The 19391-nt window shown below is 39.9% G+C and overlaps 1 protein-coding gene across 1 annotated transcript; it reads left to right on the top strand.

The window, feature by feature from the left end:
- The first annotated feature begins 663 nt into the window (after positions 1–663).
- Positions 664–10413, top strand: LOC133575395 (uncharacterized). Its single transcript, XM_061928098.1, has 3 exons — positions 664–768; positions 5371–6562; positions 9758–10413. Exons 1-3 carry the CDS (start codon positions 707–709, stop codon positions 9902–9904), a joined length of 1401 nt encoding a protein of 466 aa, XP_061784082.1. The 5' UTR covers positions 664–706; the 3' UTR covers positions 9905–10413.
- The last annotated feature ends 8978 nt before the right edge of the window (positions 10414–19391 follow it).

Below are 19391 nucleotides of genomic sequence, written 5' to 3'. Positions count from 1 at the left end.
TTGGAATCTAAAAGAAGCATAACCAGGTGAAAAGAGAACTGTGTCCCAAAAAAAGTGTTTTTGGCCAGTTTTTTAAGGGATTTTTATAACTAAAATTCTGTTCTCTGCAACCCCAAATAAGTAGCACAGTAGTAATCCAATCCAATTCAATCCACTTTATTTATATAGCACATTTGAACAACAAAAATGTTTCCAAAGTGCTGCACAAAAATATTAAAAACAAGATTCAAATACTATCCTTAGCTCCAACAATGACTGAATAAAAACAACATAAATAAAAATATAAAATCAATATAAAAACGTAAATATGATTAAAAACGATTTTAAAGGGTAAAACTAATTAAAACAATAAATAGAAATAAACATGTAAAAACACAGAGGACCACACAACTCACATAGTGTTAAAAGCCAGAGAATCGTCATCTAGCGACTTCTCGCAACTTTTATGACAGCCAATAGCTACTTTCCTTACTGAAGAGTTGGCAACACTGTCCACTCTGACCTTGAACTGCTCATCGCCTTCTCATCTCTTCTCCAAAAGAGCTCAACATTTTCAGAATATTTTAAGTAATTTGTCGGCATCTTTTAATCCCACTCCTGGTGATGTTTGCACTGCGTTCAATAGCTCCTTGAACGTCGCCTGGTGAAAGAGAGCCCCTGATATCCCCGCCGACTGCGAAAATTACGTGTAGTTCCTGAATGCGACATGAAGGCGGCGGCGGCACCTTTTGATGTTGAGAGAAGCTCAACTTTCTGCGAATCTTTCAGGTAACGACGTTATTTTTCACCCTTTTCACGTCGTTTAATTATTTTTTAAAGTATTTACATCACTTTCGCGTGACGATATGCTGTAAAACATGCTTCATGAGACAACATGTACAATGTAGTGATTTCCTTCATACTCGCTGAACAGCAACTCGTCCTTAGAACGGAACATTAATACCTTATATAGTCATTATATATGATATAGTCATTACTTCATTCATTATTTTATTATTCACTGGTTAAATACAAAAGTGTCAATTAAGTGTATTAAAGTAGGGGCGATATTACTGTGGTACTATAGAATGCTAGTAAGTGCCTGTGTCAAGTTGGCCCCCCTTATAATTGCATCCATCCATCCATTTTTTTACCTCGTAATTGCAAATATTAAAATAACACTTCTGTTCATTGGTGCTGGTTTGTGCCATAATTATTTTTTAATTGTGCTGTTAGGTTAGGTAATTCTGAAATACATTTCTGACCAGTGACGTCACCCAGCCCCCTCCACTTGTCCAAATGTGTTCAAAATGATTTGTAATACATTTGTGCTGTCAAAAAACATTTGTGAACGTTTTACTATTCACGCGACATCCCCAAGCTTGTCCAAATCTCTCCAAACTTGTCCAAAACAGTTTTGCTACGCTTGTTCTATCAAAAAAAAAACAAAAAAACATTTGTGTTATTGATATTTCAGTATCAATCCGCATGTTACTTTGGGCGTGAATAACAATACAACGTTAATAACATTAAAACCACAGTAGCACACATTTTGTATTTGACAGCACAAACATAGCACAAATGTTCTGGAGACATTTGAACAAGGTGTGGTTCAGGCGGGCGCTGTGTATGAATAATAAAAAGTTTAACAGATTAAACCAGGGGTCCTCAAACTTTTTGACTCGGGGGCCGCTTTGGGTTAAACACATTTGGCCGGGGGTCGGGCTCTATATATACAGGTAAAAGCCAGTAAATTAGAATATTTTGAAAAACTTGATTTATTTCAGTAATTGCATTCAAAAGGTGTAACTTGTACATTATATTTATTCATTGCACACAGACTGATGCATTCAAATGTTTATTTTATTTAATTTTGATGATTTGAAGTGGCAACAAATGAAAATCCAAAATTCCGTGTGTCACAAAATTAGAATATTACTTAAGGCTAATACAAAAAAGGGATTTTTAGAAATGTTGGCCAACTGAAAAGTATGAAAATGAAAAATATGAGCATGTCCAATACTCAATACTTGGTTGGAGCTCCTTTTGCCTCAATTACTGCATTAATGCGGCGTGGCATGGAGTCGATGAGTTTCTGGCACTGCTCAGGTGTTATGAGAGCCCAGGTTGCTCTGATAGTGGCCTTCAACTCTTCTGCGTTTTTGGGTCTGGCATTCTGCATCTTCCTTTTCACAATACCCCACAGATTTTCTATGGGGCTAAGGTCAGGGGAGTTGGCGGGCCAATTTAGAACAGAAATACCATGGTCCGTAAACCAGGCACGGGTAGATTTTGCGCTGTGTGCAGGCGCCAAGTCCTGTTGGAACTTGAAATCTCCATCTCCATAGAGCAGGTCAGCAGCAGGAAGCATGAAGTGCTCTAAAACTTGCTGGTAGACGGCTGCGTTGACCCTGGATCTCAGGAAACAGAGTGGACCGACACCAGCAGATGACATGGCACCCCAAACCATCACCCAACCATGCAAATTTTGCATTTCCTTTGGAAATCGAGGTCCCAGAGTCTGGAGGAAGACAGGAGAGGCACAGGATCCACGTTGCCTGAAGTCTAGTGTAAAGTTTCCACCATCAGTGATGGTTTGGGGTGCCATGTCATCTGCTGGTGTCGGTCCACTCTGTTTCCTGAGATCCAGGGTCAACGCAGCCGTCTACCAGCAAGTTTTAGAGCACTTCATGCTTCCTGCTGCTGACCTGCTCTATGGAGATGGAGATTTCAAGTTCCAACAGGACTTGGCGCCTGCACACAACGCAAAATCTACCCGTGCCTGGTTTACGGACCATGGTATTTCTGTTCTAAATTGGCCCGCCAACTCCCCTGACCTTAGCCCCATAGAAAATCTGTGGGGTATTGTGAAAAGGAAGATGCAGAATGCCAGACCCAAAAACGCAGAAGAGTTGAAGGCCACTATCAGAGCAACCTGGGCTCTCATAACACCTGAGCAGTGCCAGAAACTCATCGACTCCATGCCACGCCGCATTAACGCAGTAATTGAGGCAAAAGGAGCTCCAACCAAGTATTGAGTATTGGACATGCTCATATTTTTCATTTTCATACTTTTCAGTTGGCCAACATTTCTAAAAATCCCTTTTTTGTATTAGCCTTAAGTAATATTCTAATTTTGTGACACACGGAATTTTGGATTTTCATTTGTTGCCACTTCAAATCATCAAAATTAAATGAAATAAATATTTGAATGCATCAGTCTGTGTGCAATGAATAAATATAATGTACAAGTTACACCTTTTGAATGCAATTACTGAAATAAATCAAGTTTTTCAAAATATTCTAATTTACTGGCTTTTACCTGTATATACATATACACACGTTAGGTCAGGAAAAAACACAGAGGCTATTTCATCCCTACAACCCTGTTTCAAAGGTTTCCCTGCTCTTCAGGGGATTTGATATCAAATGAAATAGCCTCCGTGTTTATTCCTGACCTAATGTATATTCCGCTCTACCAAAAAGAGCACTGTATAACGGATAAACCACAGTAACCTCGACTATATATATATATATATATATATATATATATATATATATATATATATATATATATATATATATATATATGTATATATATATATATATATATATATTAGGGCTGCAACAACTAATCGATTAAAATCGATTATAAAAATAGTTGGCGATTAATTTAGTCATCGATTCGTTGGAACTATGCTATGCTTATGCGCGAACGTTTTTCTTTTTTTTTTTAAATAAACCTTTATTTATAAACTGCAACATTTACAAACAGCTGAGAAACAATAATCAAAATAAGTACAAAAACAGCGCCAGGGCGGCGCTGAGGCTACGTCTCATGAGGTGCCAGTAAGCCAGCCAATGATGTGTCATGTGCAGCTCACGTGACGACGCCGTCTGCTTTGCTGGAAACATTCGAAAAATGGCGCAGGAAAACAGTACGGATAGTTTAGCGGAGAAACATCTTGAGGTTATTGCTTCAATGGAGAAAAGTGTACGACCTAAGTCGTCAAAAGTGTGGGAACACTTTACTTTAAAGACTTCAAACAAGACCGTTTCCTGCATAATGGCACAGAAGTACAACATTGCTTCAGGAGCACCTGAAAAGGAAACATGTTGGAGCCATGGATGAAGGGAAGAACTCACAGTACGTAACTTTTTAAGTCCATAGTGGCAACAGGCATTCATGAGTTCAGCTTTTTTGTGAGTAACGTTAACGTTATGCCTTTGCTGCAAGGCGGGGCTGATAATGTGTCTCCGGCACATTTGACTCAGTTTTGAGAGACAAAACGCACGGTTACCAATTTCGAAATAAACGTAACGGACAGAAATATCTCAGGTAGGTTTCATAATGGATCAATGTAGCCGATAAAGCTTTATAAATATATTTAGATTTGAGTGACGCTTTAGTATAACTAAACGTTATGAAGGTGCTGGAATATTTCATGCTATTATTCAGAGGCAGCCTAAAATTAATCCTTTATTATTCACAACAGAAACGTGTACAATATCTGATTCAGTTCTGATCTGATGAGTTACATTTCTGTGTTATTATTAGTGTATGCTGCATCCCCAATGTGCAGAACATGGTGCCAGTATGCTGTTTTTTTTTATAATAAAATACTGGAAAGGATAGAAATGTAGTTTGTCTCTTTTATCCGATTATTAATCGATTAATCAAAGTAATAATCGACAGATTAATCGATTATCAAATTAATCGTTAGTTGCAGCCCTAATATATATATATATATATATATATATATATATATATATTTCATGCATTAATTGACTGAAAGAGCACGCACTTGCTGCGCGCTTACCCGACACTGCGGCGCAAGCGCGATGTCTCGTTATCGATGAGAAAATGCATTTTTAGACAATATGACTTGCCTGAGTGGCTAGGAGACCCCTAGAGTAACAAGCGGTAGAAAATGGATTAAAAAGGACAGATTAAAAAAATAATAATAATAATAATAAAAAAAATAAAAAAAAATATATATAAAAAAAATATATATATATATATATATATACATATATATATATATATACTTCCCGCAGCCCATAGTATGGAGACCCTTAGATTAAACTATAATAGCACAAATGATTTTTCGATAGCACAAATGTTTGGGACACATTTGAACAGATTTGGACTAAAAGGAGATTGTGAATAGTAAAAACGTTAGTAACATTTAAAGCATAATAGCACAAATGTTTTGACAGCACAAATGTACCACAGACAAGTTTGGACAGATTTGGACAAGGTTGATATAATTAGAATTTATTCGAGTTACTTGAAAACCTTAGCAGCACACACAAAAACATTTTACGGCACAATCCAGCACAAAAGTAGCACAAACGTGTTAAATGTGTCTTATCGTGATTGCTTGACAGGCGTATGGGGCAAGAGGAGGACATCTTGTGGGAATCGCTGATCTCGTCTGTGAAAAGGGAGAGAAAAAAAGAGCCAAAGAAGGGCAAAAGCATCTCCAAAAGCAAACGCAACATTCCCGAAAAGACAAATGGGAGCGATGAGAAGAGCAAGCAAAAAGATGCAAAGCAAAGAAAGAAAGACAAGAAGAAGGAGAAGAAGAAGGAGAGGAGGAAATGTGTTACTTTCAAGACAAGTGAAATTTTCATGTCCAGCACCAACGAGTCCATACTGGTAGGAGACACCCACAACAAAAGCAAAAATAAAAGGAAAGTTGGCTTCGATTTGTCGTCCAGCCGCATTCTTGTTAAACGTCCCAACTCTGCATCTCCATCTCCAATCTTGTCACAAGACAAGGCGTATTCTCAGGTGAGTTATCATCACCAATGTCGAGAAGAAGATTCTCAGCTGGAGGACTTCAACAGCCAGGACTTGTTCATCACCCAAAAGACTTTCGGACCGTCCAGCTCTGAATCTAGCGGCGAGGGCGCATCCAAAGCCGTGTGGACACTACACGCAGATACACCACGCAGCTCTCTGGATGGTGTGGAACACCTGCAGAAGCATCCCAGGAACAAGAAGCAGGTGCATCGACTGAAGAAGCAAAACAAGAAGTGTTCCTTCTACACAGGAGGTGGGTCCAGCCCAGGTCTTGTCTCACATACTGCCAAGGCCCGTCCTCAGGTGGATGAGGGGGCCACTGCGGACGTGTCTCCAAAGGTAGCCAAGCTTTTAGTCCAGCAGACGTCCCTTAGACAAACGGTGAGCACCTCCACGCAGACACAGAACTTCTTCACCCCTCTGTACTCTTCCTACCTCTGCTTCCGCAAAACAAGACTGTGCGCTGAAGACGTCCACCCTCTGGACCTCAGCCTGCCGCATCGAGCCAGGAGACACCTTGGCAGGTGCGTGGAAGGAAGTGATGATGTCACCGAGGGGCGTGAGGAGCAAGCGAGCTGTGATCCTGTGTCCCATCCAATGATAGAGGAGAAGACAGAAGCTGATTTTGGACAAGAAGGTTGTGTCCGAGCCAAAAGGAAAGAGGACACAACCCCAAGTCCTCTGTCCGAATCTGAGACCAAGTCTGTGGACACCAACACCTCCAGCGACTGCAACCAAGCGTCCTGCCGCAGCAGAAAGTTGGACCCCATCCAGGTGATGAAATGCTTACCGTATTTTCCGGACTGTAAGGCGCACTTAAAATACTTTTTTTCTCAAAACTCGACAGTGCGCCTTACAACCCGGTGCGCCTAATGTACGGAATAATTCTGGTTTTGCTTACCGACCTCGAAGCCATTTTTTTAGATACACGGTGTAATGATAAGTGTGATCAGTAGATGGCAGTCAAACATAAGGGATACATGTAGACTGCACTATGATGGCAATATGACTCACGTAAACAACACCAACATTTTATATGTTCCATTGATAATATAGAACAGTGGTTCTCAACCTTTTTTCAGTGATGTACCCCCTGTGAAAATTGTTTTAATTCAAGTACCCCCTAATCAGAGCAAAGCATTTTTGGTTGAAAAAAAGAGATAAAGAAGTAAAATACAGTCATCATTTCTGATTTATTAAATTATATAACAGTGCAAAATATTGCTCATTTGTAGTGGTCTTTCTTGAATTATTAGGAAAAAAAGATAAACAAATAACTAAAAACTTGTTGAAAAATAAACAAGTGGTTCAATTATAAATAAAGATTTCTACACATAGAAGTAATCATCAACTTAAAGTGCCCTCTTTGGGGATTGTAATAGAGATCCATCTGGATTCATAAACTTAATTCTAAACATTTCTTCACAAAAAAATAAATCTTTAACATCAGTATTTATGGAACATGTCCACAAAAAATCTAGCTGTCAACACTGAATATTGCATTGTTGCATTTCTTTTCACAGTTCTTTTTGACAGACATTTTAGTGAGGGTCAAACCATCATGGCATGGGGGAAACTCTGGGTTTATGGTAATGAATGGAATAGCCTACTTGATTTGATGTTCAGTTTATGAACTTACATTCATATTTTGTTGAAGTAGTATTCAATAAATATATTTAAAAATGATTTTTGAATGATTGCTATTTTTAGAATCTTAAAAAAAATCTCACGTACCCCTTGGCATACCTTCAAGTACCCCCAGGGGTACGCGTACCCCCATTTGAGAACCACTGATATAGAACATTACACACTGCGCTCAAAAATCTATGAAAATGTTTTAGTACGACTTAAGTAAGCTATGTAGCCGCACCGCTTGATACATTTTCGGCGCATTAAACATACGAGTATTATTATGGTGTGTATAAAGTAAGACATATTATCTGGCGCGTTGTTGCGCGCGTCCGCCTTTCTAGTCGGTGCCGACCACGTTGTGGATAAGCTTCTTCTTTTTCTCTATCTTCTTGTTATGGGACATTTATCCTCCGCTGTTGCCATTTCTAATATAATGTAGTGTAAAGTTCTTACTTATATCTGTCAGTAAACTCGCCATGAATGCGCTAAAACACACCGGTGTAGTGTGTTTACATTATTTGGTCGGAGGTTTCTATCATATGTTTGAATTGAGTTTACCGTATTTTTCGGAGTATAAGTCGCACCTGAGTATAAGTCGCACCTGCCGAAAATGCATAATAAAGAAGGAAAAAAAACATATATATATGTCGCCCTGGAGTATAAGTCGCATTTTTGGGGGAAATGTATTTGATAAAACCCAACACCAAGAATAGACATTTGAAAGGCAATTTAAAATAAAGAATAGTATCTAGACTAGGGATGTTCCGATCCAGGTTTTTGCACTTCCGATCCGATACCGATATTGTTTTTGCACTTCCGATCCGATACCGATACTGACCGATACTGGCCTATCCGAGCATGTATTAAAGTTTAAAGTTATTTAGCCTACTTAGTTGTCAGAATCATGTTCAAAAGGGTTTTAGTACTCTTGATAACAACTAGCCAGCTGAATTAGGGGAGTCTGAATAATACACAATGGTTGGTAACAAGAAACTGACCTGTTTATTCAAGGATAAACACAAAATAGACAAAATTATACATGACAAACAGAAATGGCATCATTGAACTAGAAGGCTGGGCGATATGGCCTTTTTTTAATATTGCGATATTTTAAGGCCATATTGCGATACACGATATATATCTCGATATTTTGCCTTAGCCTTGAATGAACATTTGATGCATATAATCACAGCAGTATGATGATTCTATGTATCTACATTAAAACATTATTCTTCATACTGCATTAATATATGCTACTTTTAAACTTTCATGCAGAGAAGGAAATCACAACTAAAAAAATCACTATTTTTTTCATACGGTGTTGATCTGGAAATGTTTGCCTCGGCATTTTGATGGTGTGGATGTGTGGCACCGAATGGAGATAAGCGTCTCGACAGACGTTACAATATTTGAACAATGATGACGAAAACTGTTTTCTCTGTCATGTCCGTGTGTCGAAAATTGTTATGCGCTTATTTTTTTATTTGATTTTGTGCGTGGCATAGATTTGCCGTGCGCAGAGGATGCTTAAGCAATGCGCAATTGCACAGGTGCGCACCTTAGAGGGAGCGTTGCGCGCACGGCTGCGCTAGCATCACAGCTAACGTTAGCCATGCTGCTACGTCTCTGCTGTGAGAGGGCGTATACGTATGTGACGTAGGACGTGACAGTATGTGACGTGTGTAAGAAGGTGTGCTTGCTGTCTGTGAGAAGGAGACACAGGAAAGAGTGAGAAGAGCCTGTCGTGTAATGCCAGCAGCTAAAAGCAACTGCGTGAGAATCCACAGACCTGTGGATGTGTTGATGGTGTGCTGGAAAATGCGGAACGGAAATTAGGGAGCAGCAGAAAAGTGGAATGTATTATTTAAATCGGTGCGTTGGAAAACACTGACTGGATTTTTTTTTAAACTGGATCTGGATCGGCATTTTCCCATGCCTTGCCGATACGCATTTTTTTGCAAATATCGGCGGCCGATCCGATCCAAATATCGGATCGGGACATCCCTAATCTAGACATATCTAAACAAACTGAATACCGGTCACAGCAGTCATTTTTCAGCGAGACGTAAGAACTTGTTTTTGGGCAATATATTTTCTATTAATAATTTCACACATAAGTCGCTCCTGAGTATAAGTCGCACCCCCGGCCAAACTATGAAAAAAACTGCGACTTATAGTCCGAAAAATACGGTACTTTAACACTGTACTGTACTGTACACACCATAACTAAAGACCCTGTGTCGCTTGCAAAGATGTCACAGTGCGTATAAAGTACACTGTGTTGTGTGTATCATAACTGCATCCATACTGCTAAAACTAACATTTGCTTTTCCTCAGGTCAGACCCGTCCAGATGAGACTGAACGAGTCGTTTTTCTTTAAGGCCAAAGGGGACGGACTTTCGCCCAGACCTGAGTCACCGCTCATGAAACTCGCCGAGGGCAGAGTCGGCGAGCGGGACGTGAAAGGCAAGAAGAGACACTGACAAGTTAGCAGTTGTTTGTCATGTTTTCTGACGTTCCTTGTCTTAGAACAAAACGTTACTCGTGTTGAAAAATGGAGGCTAGCGTGGGGATTCGCTGCTCGTCATTAACGTCCTTACTTTTAATGCATGGATAAGGAAGTACCGTATTTTTTGGAGTATAAGTCGCACCGGAGTATAAGTCGCACCTGCCGAAAATGCATAATAAAGAAGGAAAAAAACATATATAAGTCGCACTGGAGCCCGGCCAAACTATGAAAAAAACTGCGACTTATAGTCCGAAAAATACGGTAATTACATGTTCAAGTTAACCTGAGATACTTTTGATTTATGTTATTGTGTTGTCAAAACATTATTAAGGCTTTTACGGAATTAATAAAGCAGATGTTATGGTATTGAACGTATTTGATTAGGGCTAGTGATAGCTGTTGACCTGCTACAGTATGTTTATTATTGATATTCCATGCGTTTCCTTGCATTCTTGCATTTTTGAGGGCCTCAAGATACACGAAAACTCACCTAAGTTTGCAAGCACCTAAGTAAAAGTTGGATACTTGAACACCAATGCTGAAACATCAGTAGCGCCCCCTTTACATTAAAAAAGCCTATTAAATGAATCCTTTGCACCCGTTTCACAGATACATTTTGTGGAAAAATCCATCATGACAGCAGGAACAAAAAGTCTCTACAACCCATGTCCACAAACAAAATGGAAGTCGTCTATTTTGGTTCGGATTGGTCATTTTGGGCCTGTCACTGCACAATTCACTGCGCAACACGCACAGCATAGCAACTTCTTGCTGCGCTTATTCAGTTTTTAAAGCTTTGAGTTGTAACAATTATTACAAAAATAACAATGTGTCTGGATGGCGAAAGTCATTCCCAAAAAATTAATTACTTCAATTATGAGCATGAAAAGAAAGCTTATTTAGTTACAGCAAACTACAGTATCCACCAACAAGGTCACCCAGATTCAAAGCTTAGCTGAAAAGGGCAGCTTTGTACAGTTAAAGTTAAAGTACCACTGATAGTCACACACACACACACTAGGTGTGGTGAAATTACCCTCTGCATTTGACCCATCCCCTTGTTACACCCCCTGGGAGGTGAGGGGAGCAGTGAGCAGCAACGGTGGCCGCGCTCGGGAATCATTTTGGTGATTTAACCCCCAATTCCAACCCTTGATGCTGAGTGCCAAGCAGGGAGGTAATGGGTCTCATTTTCAAAAAATCCATGTTGACAAAAACAATGACTAAACTAGATTAAGGCAATTCCTGAAGGAATTGCGTGTGAACGCTCCAATGCTGAAGTTGAGCTGAAATGCTGACAGAATGTAGTGTAAATGTAAGAATAGTTTGAATGTTGGAATGGTTTGAATGTTGAAAAGTTTGAATTTCCAGGGAAACCGGAATTTGGTTTGGAACTTGGGAAAGTGTTAGTTGGAATGTCCAGGATGAGGGGAATGTGTTGATGTTGGAACGGTTTGAATAGGTTGAAAAATGTGGGAATTGTGCAACTTGGAATAATGCCCCATTCATTTCAATGGGAACTTCCTGGAAATTTGGGAATTTGGGGAAAAGCGGGATTTTTTTGAAAATGTGTCCCGTGAAAAACCGTCCGACCGGAACTCTAATAACTAAAGTTCCTTGGGTGAATAATGTAAATTCACTACACCGGTATGTTTTAGCGCTTTCACTAGACGTATAAGTCCAAGTTTAAGGAAAAGGCAGACTGTCTTCTGACAATGGATTTATTACAATCTTCGCAAGCTGGGTAACGTTTGCTGTGGTCTGGAACAACATTCACTTCAGCTCAAATATACCTACAAATTGTCAGAGTTTGTAGGTGATGAACCCCAAGATGCAGAGAAGGCGGAAAGCATTGTGCGGGAAAACATGATTTAATGTTCATAAAATAAAGGAAAAAACACAAACCAGGAACTAGGAACAGGAAACAGGATGCCAGGAAAACAGGAACTGGAAGACGAGGAACAAAAAGACAGCAAGCTACAAACATCTACAATAAATAGCTTACCGCTAGCGCTTACAGCTACACTGGCATCGACAAGTAGGAATGACAATCCAGCACTGACTGGAGGAGAAGGCAGGTTTAAATAGCAGCTGGCTGATTGACACCAGGTGTGGCCAGGTGCCAATCAGCCACAGCTGAGGGGAAGCAGCACTCAGGGAGACAATCAGGAAATGAAGACAAAATAAAAGCGCTGACAGAAAACTAAGACAAACGCAGAGAAAAAACTAGAACACAGTCAAACTGTCAGGGACAAGCCTGACACAAACGAGGCATAATGATGCAATATGTACATACAGCTAGCTTAAATAGCATGTTAGCATCGATTAGCTTGCAGTCATGGATTGACCCAATATGCCTGATAAGCACTCCAGCACATCAACAAAGCTCACCTTTGTGCATTCACGCACAGCATAAAATGTTTGGTGGACAAAATGAGACAAAGAAGGAGTGGCATAAAACATGTCTTTCTGTGGCAGCATCGGAGAAAGTTGTACATGTAAACAAACTACGATGAATTCAAGGATCGCTGAAATTAGTAAGACAAAATGGTGCTTGCCAAATACTGTCATCAGTGAAGCATGTTTAATATAAACAGTGGGGATTTTAACAGTTAGGAAGGTTTGTGTCATGTTTGTCCTCCTACACAAACCTTATTAAAACAAAGAATATATTTTTTTCTTCATCTTTTTCCATTTTCACACATCTCTGAAAGAGGTCCAGGGAGCCACTAGGGCGGCGCTCAAGAGCCGCGCGGCTTTCGGGCCGCGGTTTGCTGACCCCCGTATTTGGCTATAGGCTACTAAGAGCTAGCAGCTAGACAACAGCTAAGCAAACAATAGCACACAAGCTAAAAATAAGCAATATGTGTCCTTAATTGAACAATAAAAACAGTACATTTGTCAATATAAACAATTACCAAATAATTATAGTTGCATATTATTACTAACGCATACAGAGTCTCCAAGGCAGAAGCGTATTAAAAAGTATCCAGTAACAAACATGTCCGCATCATTCAACTCACTGCTTCATGAGTACAACGTCATAAATTGTTGTGGCCACTAAGTGTTGCCAGAAAAACAATTGCAACTCCACTTCAACTTAAAGACAATATATGTCCATTCCAGATGGTAAATAATAAATATGTGTGTTGTCACACCTACCATTGTTCTTTTTCACTAATTTCACTCGATCAAACTTTTTCTTATATTCCACACTACGTATCAGATCAATACTCGTTACATTCCATATAGAAAGTGAAAAAGTTGAATAAAAATAAGAAATATCAAGCTGCCAAAATGCGCCAAACATGAAGTGTGGAGAGTGTTTTGCATTTTTCCCATTGTGCATTCTAATTGATTTAAATGGGTGTATTTTGTTTATGTTGCTTGGATGTTTTTTTTATAATACCCACATGGTTGAGTGAGCAGGTTGTGTCATGTGTGACTGTGTGTGTTCCCTTTTTTGTGTTGGTTGCATTTTTTGTGTGTGCCATGACTAGAGATGATGTTTGATAACAAATTACGAGTTCGAGCCTATTATCGAATCCTCTTATCGAACAGATTCCTTATCGATTCTCTTATCGACTCCAGATAGGTTGTTGTATATGGAAAAAAACACACAATATTTGGTTTAACAAAAGCTCACTTTTATTATATAAGAAAAAAATAAAATCTCATAAATAAATAAATATTGACTGTTACCCCCCTAAAAAAATAAAAAATAAATATTGACTTGTTACCCAAAGAATATTAAGTGGGATTTTTCAGAAAAACAAATATATACAGTAACACAAAAACAACCTGTCTCTGTGATCACTATAGGTGTATAAATAATAATATAGTGTTAAATAAAATCAGTCCCTTGGGCACAAAACTGAAAAGAATACAGCTCTCCAAAAAGTGCACTTCTGCTGCTATTTGACATAACTGTTTGTTATGACGCGTTGACATTTTTGCACTTTATTTCTTTATTGAAAGAAAATTCTATGAAGAGAAAAGTTGTTTGCAAATGTGGTTACAATGCTAAAAAATTTATAGTTAAAGCTAAAAAAAGAAATACACTTTATTGAGTTAACATTATTTCTTTATAGGGGGAAAGATGTGATGTTATGAGCTAGGGATTATAACAACTACACTACCCAGCATGCAACGGGAGTGACGAGCATGCGCGGTAGCCCCGAAAAGTGTTGTTGCATGTCGTCACCCGACAGCTAAGAATGAGGTTATGAGCACGCTGTGAAAGTAAACGTCAAGAACTCAGCCAACACGCCTCGTCTGCATTATTTATAATTAGACAGACAACACACATACAGTGTGATTTTGTTTTGTTTACAAGGAAAGAAAAACAAAAGTTCAAAAAGGGAGATGTCATATATGTTGTGTATATATGTATGTGCTGCGAACGTTGCGACAGCTGCCGTAAAGGAGGTGCGTTGCTAGCCTGGTTGCTATGTTTCCGATTGGTCGTAAAAGTGTTCGTCATGTGTTTGTACCCTGCTCAAATCTCTCAGTAAACTTATTCATTGGATTATACCTTTTTGTTTTGAACTTTATTACACCTAGGAGCGCTTTTTCCGGTCCATTGTTTTTCCTGCTTTCCCTATCTGCGCCTAATGACTGAGCTACGTGACGTCATTTCTTGTGATGTCTCACGGGGCATTTCTGGTCGGGACGGGATTCGTTCCTAGGGATTCGAATAAAGAACCAACTCTTTTTCTTTACTATAGTGGTCTCGATAACGGGTACCGGTTCTCAAAAAGGGATTCGAGTCCGAGGACTCGGTTCTTTTCTTATCGAACAACCGGGAAAACTGGTTTTGAGTATCATCCCTAGCCATGACTAGGGAAGGTTGTGTGGATTGGGTCGTATAAGTAAATGCTGTTCTGCACCTTTTTTAAGCACAAATCATGAACGTTGATCTGAATTTCTCTAAAAAGGTGCAGTCAGCAGTTTGTCAGATATTCCTGGTTAATTTAGAAAAAACCTAAGACCCAGAGACCTTAGAAAACTTTTGATGTCTCGCGGTCCAAATTAAAGGCCGTAGTTTGGACACCCCTCAATACTTTGATTAAATCAATAATAATGAAAAATGTCCTCTTACCGTGACTGAGTTCTGAACCAGCATCATTAATCATTGAGCTCTCCAACCACTAAAAACATTGCAGTTTTCTGTAAAACTGTATGGGTTTATTATTTGGGTGATGTTTGGCCAGCTGAATGAAAAGCATTGGTAAGCTGCTTTTTGAGAAACCCTGTACCAGTCAGATGGGCAATGATACATTGGCAGCTGATTCATCCTAGACCAGGGATATTCCACTAAATTGTTTTGGAGGCCACATACCAAGAAAGCTACAAACCAGGGTGATGGACAATTGGTTGTATTTTTTAATACTCGGAAGAACAAGCATCCTCTACAGTAGTCATTTGATTTTGGTCTACTTATCTTGTCAGTTACAGGGGCGCTTATCTGTTTTTAAGGACCTTCTACAAAAATAGCTGGTCAAAGATCATCTCTATGACAGCACTATTGCGTTTGTAAGATTCTGCTGCAAAAATGTAAGTCTTTCACAATCCTTTTGAAGTGAACTCACCAGTTGAATAGCAAAATGATGAAAGAGAGAGGACCTGAAATGGAACCTTGAGGAACACTACTAGTACAACGGAAGAAGCTGAACAAACGACTACTGACTGCATCTGAAGTAATCAAGCTAAAGAATGAAAAATATATATTATGAAAAAAATATTTAACTGCCAAAAAAGAGACTTCAATGGAGTGCCTCAGTTATGTACAAAACCCAAAACCAGTGAAGTTGGCACGTTGTGTAATTCACCGGATGTTTCTTTTTCTTCTTTGTTCCGGAGGACACGACGTCCACAGTTTCCAAAAACAATTTGAAATGTGGACTCGTCAGACCACAGAACACATTTCCACTTTGCATCAGTCCATCTTAGATGAGCTCGGGCCCAGCGAAGCAGGCGGCAATTCTGGGTGTTGTTGATAAATGGCTTTTGCTTTGCATAGTAGAGTTTTAACTTGCACTTACAGATGTAGCAATGAACTGTAGTTACTGACAGTGGTTTTCTGAAGTGTTCCTGGGCCCATGTGGTGATATCCTTTACACACTGATGTCGCTTTTAAATGCAGTATCGCCTGAGGGATCGAAGGTCACAGGCTTACCCGCTTACGTGCCCACCTGTTCCCAATTAGCCTGTTCACGTTTGGGTTGTTCCAAATAAGTGTTTGATGAGCATTCCTCAACTTTCTCAGTCTTTTTTGCCACGTGTGCCAGCTTTTTTGAAACATGTTGCAGGCATCAAATTCCAAATGAGCTAATATTTGCAAAAAATAACAAAAGTTTTCCAGTTTGAACGTTAAATATCTTGTCTTTGCAGTCTATTCAATTGAATATAAGTTGAAAAGGGTTTGCAAATCATTGTATTCTGTTTTTATTTGCCATTTACACAACGTGACAACTTCACTGCTTTTGGGTTTTGTAAATCCCAGGTTTGGACCCCAGTGTTGTGTTTGCTTGCAAGGTCAAAATGTGAATGCAAGGATCTGAAAATGTGTTTACAGTGCTCCAAGTTCCTCCATACAACATCATTCAATCAATGTTTACTTATATAGCCCTAAATCACGAGTGTCTCAAAGGGCTGCACAAGCCACGACGACATCCTCGGCTCAGATCCCACATCAGGGCAAGAAATAAACTCAACCCAATGGGATGACAATGACAAACCTTGGAGGGGACCGCAGATGGAAGTCGAGTGGATCTAGCATAATAGTGTGAGAGTCCAGTCCATAGTGGATCTAACATAATAGTGAGAGTCCAGTCCATAGTGTACCATATGTCCCGGCAAGAAATCTGCGTTCAAAGAACTCCGGCTTATTAGTGATTCCCAGAGCCCAAAAAAAGTCTGCGGGCTATAGAGCGTTTTCTATTCGGGCTCCAGTACTATGGAATGCCCACCCGGTAACAATTAGAGATGCTACCTCAGTAGAAGCATTTAAGTCCCATCTTAAAACTCATTTGTATACTCTAGCCTTTAAATAGCCCCCCTTTTAGACCAGTTGATCTGCCGTTTCTTTTTTTTTCTCCTCTGCTCCCTCCATCCCTTGTGGAGGGGGGGGGCACAGGTCCAGTGGCCATGGATGAAGTGCTGGCTGTCCAGAGTCGGGACCCGGGGTGGACCGCTCGCCTGTGCATCGGTTGGGAACATCTCTGCGCTGCTGACCCGTCTCCGCTCGGGATGGTTTCCTGCTGGCCCCACTATGGACTGGACTCTCACAATATTATGTCAGACCCACTCGACATCCATTGCATTCGGTCTCCCCTAGAGGGGGGGTTACCCACGTATGCGGTCCTCCCCAAGGTTTCTCAGAGACATTCACATCGACGTCCCACTGGGGTGAGTTTTTCCTTGCCCTTATGTGGACTCTGTACCGAGGATTTCGTTGTGGCTCGTGCAGCCCTTTGAGACACTTGTGATTTAGGGCTATATAAATAAACATTGATTGATTGATTGATTTTAAAATGTATTTCCGTGAGAGCCATATATTTTTTAACACTGAATACAACTAGATGCGTGCATTTTTAAGTAAAACCAACATTTTTTGAGTATAATAAGTCTCTTATTCTTTTTAATAACATTGTTATTCTGAAGCTAACCAATAATAAATACAATACTTCTTACCAGAAATACGACTACTTGAACAGGTGCGGTAGAAAACGGATGGATGGATTAAAATGCATGAGAATGTTTTATATTTTGCACGTTATTTTTAAAGGGGAACATTATCACCAGACCTATGTAAGCATCAATATATACCTTGATGTTGCAGAAAAAAGACAATATATTTTTTTAACCAATTTCCGAACTCTAAATGGGTGAATTTTGGCGAATTAAACGCCTTTCTAATATTCGCTCACAGAGCGATGACGTCACGTTGTGACGTCACATCGGGAAGCAATCCGCCATTTTCTCAAACACCGAGTCAAATCAGCTCTGTTATTTTCCGTTTTTCGACTGTTTTCCGTACCTTGGAGACATCATGCCTCGTCGGTGTGTTGTCGGAGGGTGTAACAACACGAACAGGGACGGATTCAAGTTGCACCAGTGGCCCAAAGATGCGAAAGTGGCAAGAAATTGGACGTTTGTTCCGCACACTTTACCGCCGAAAGCTATGCTACGACAGAGATGGCAAGAATGTGTGGATATCCTGTGACACTCAAAGCAGATGCATTTCCAACGATAAAGTCAAAGATATCTGCCGCCAGACCCCCATTGAATCTGCCGGAGTGTGTGAGCAATTCAGGGACAAAGGACCTCGGTAGCACGGCAAGCAATGGCGGCAGTTTGTTCCCGCAGACGAGCGAGCTAAACCCCCTGGATGTCTTGGCTCACACCGTCCCTTATGCCACCGAAGATGATCAAGAAAAGAATATCGACCCTAGCTTCCCTGGCCTGCTGACATCAACTCCAAAACTGGACAGATCAGCTTTCAGGAAAAGAGCGCGGATGAGGGTATGTCTACAGAATATATTAATTGATGAAAATTGGGCTGTCTGCACTCTCAAAGTGCATGTTGTTGCCAAATGTATTTCATATGCTGTAAACCTAGTTCATAGTTGTTAGTTTCCTTTAATGCCAAACAAACACATACCAATCGTTGGTTAGAAGGCGATCGCCGAATTCGTCCTCGCTTTCTCCCGTGTCGCTGGCTGTCGTGTCGGTTTCGCTTGCATACGGTTCAAACCGATATGGCTCAATAGCTTCAGTTTCTTCTTCAATTTCGTTTTCGCTACCTGCCTCCACACTACAACCATACGTTTCAATACATTCGTAATCTGTTGAATCGCTTAAGCCGCTGAAATCCAAGTTTGAATCCGAGCTAATGTCGCTATACCTTGCTGTTCTATGCGCCATGTTTGTTTTTGTTGGCTTCACTATGTGACGTCACAGGAAAATGGATGGGTGTTTATAACGATGGTTAAAATCAGGCATTTTGAAGCTTTTTTTAGGGATATTGCGTGATGGGTAAAATTTTGAAAAAAACTTCGAAAAATAAAATAAGCCAATGGGAACTGATTTTTAATGGTTTTACCCCTTCTGAAATTGTGATAATGTTCCCCTTTAATAACATTGTTATTCGGAAGCTAACCAATAATAACTAAAATACTTCTCACCATTAATGCGACTTCTTGAACAGGTGCGGTAGAAAACGGATGGATGGATTAAAATGCATGAGAATGTTTTATATTTTGCACGTTATTTTTAACACTGTGATTACCAGCTGAATTATTCATTACTTATCGTGTTAAGCAATGTCAGCTAAGATTTATCTGAGAGCCAGATGCAGTCATCAAAAGACCCTAACCCTGCACTAGTTGCACAGACGCTGTTCCTCAAATTTCAAGCAAAGTGCGGACTTTGAATGAACATAAACACCAGGCAGAAAA

Source organism: Nerophis lumbriciformis, linkage group LG35 (assembly GCF_033978685.3).
Source record: "Nerophis lumbriciformis linkage group LG35, RoL_Nlum_v2.1, whole genome shotgun sequence".
Classification (NCBI taxonomy): Eukaryota; Metazoa; Chordata; class Actinopteri; order Syngnathiformes; family Syngnathidae; genus Nerophis; species Nerophis lumbriciformis.
The sequence above is the reverse complement of the archived record's forward strand: the minus strand, read 5'-3'. Positions and strand labels throughout refer to the sequence as shown.

Bases quoted from the DNA above. Each gene is read 5' to 3' on its own strand.
- LOC133575395 (XM_061928098.1), top strand. From the start codon at position 707: ATGAAGGCGGCGGCGGCACCTTTTGATGTTGAGAGAAGCTCAACTTTC. The intron at 769-5,370 runs GTAACGACGTTA...ATTGCTTGACAG, and splicing joins ACTTTCTGCGAATCTTTCAG to GCGTATGGGGCAAGAGGAGG. The intron at 6,563-9,757 runs GTGATGAAATGC...GCTTTTCCTCAG, and splicing joins GAAAGTTGGACCCCATCCAG to GTCAGACCCGTCCAGATGAG.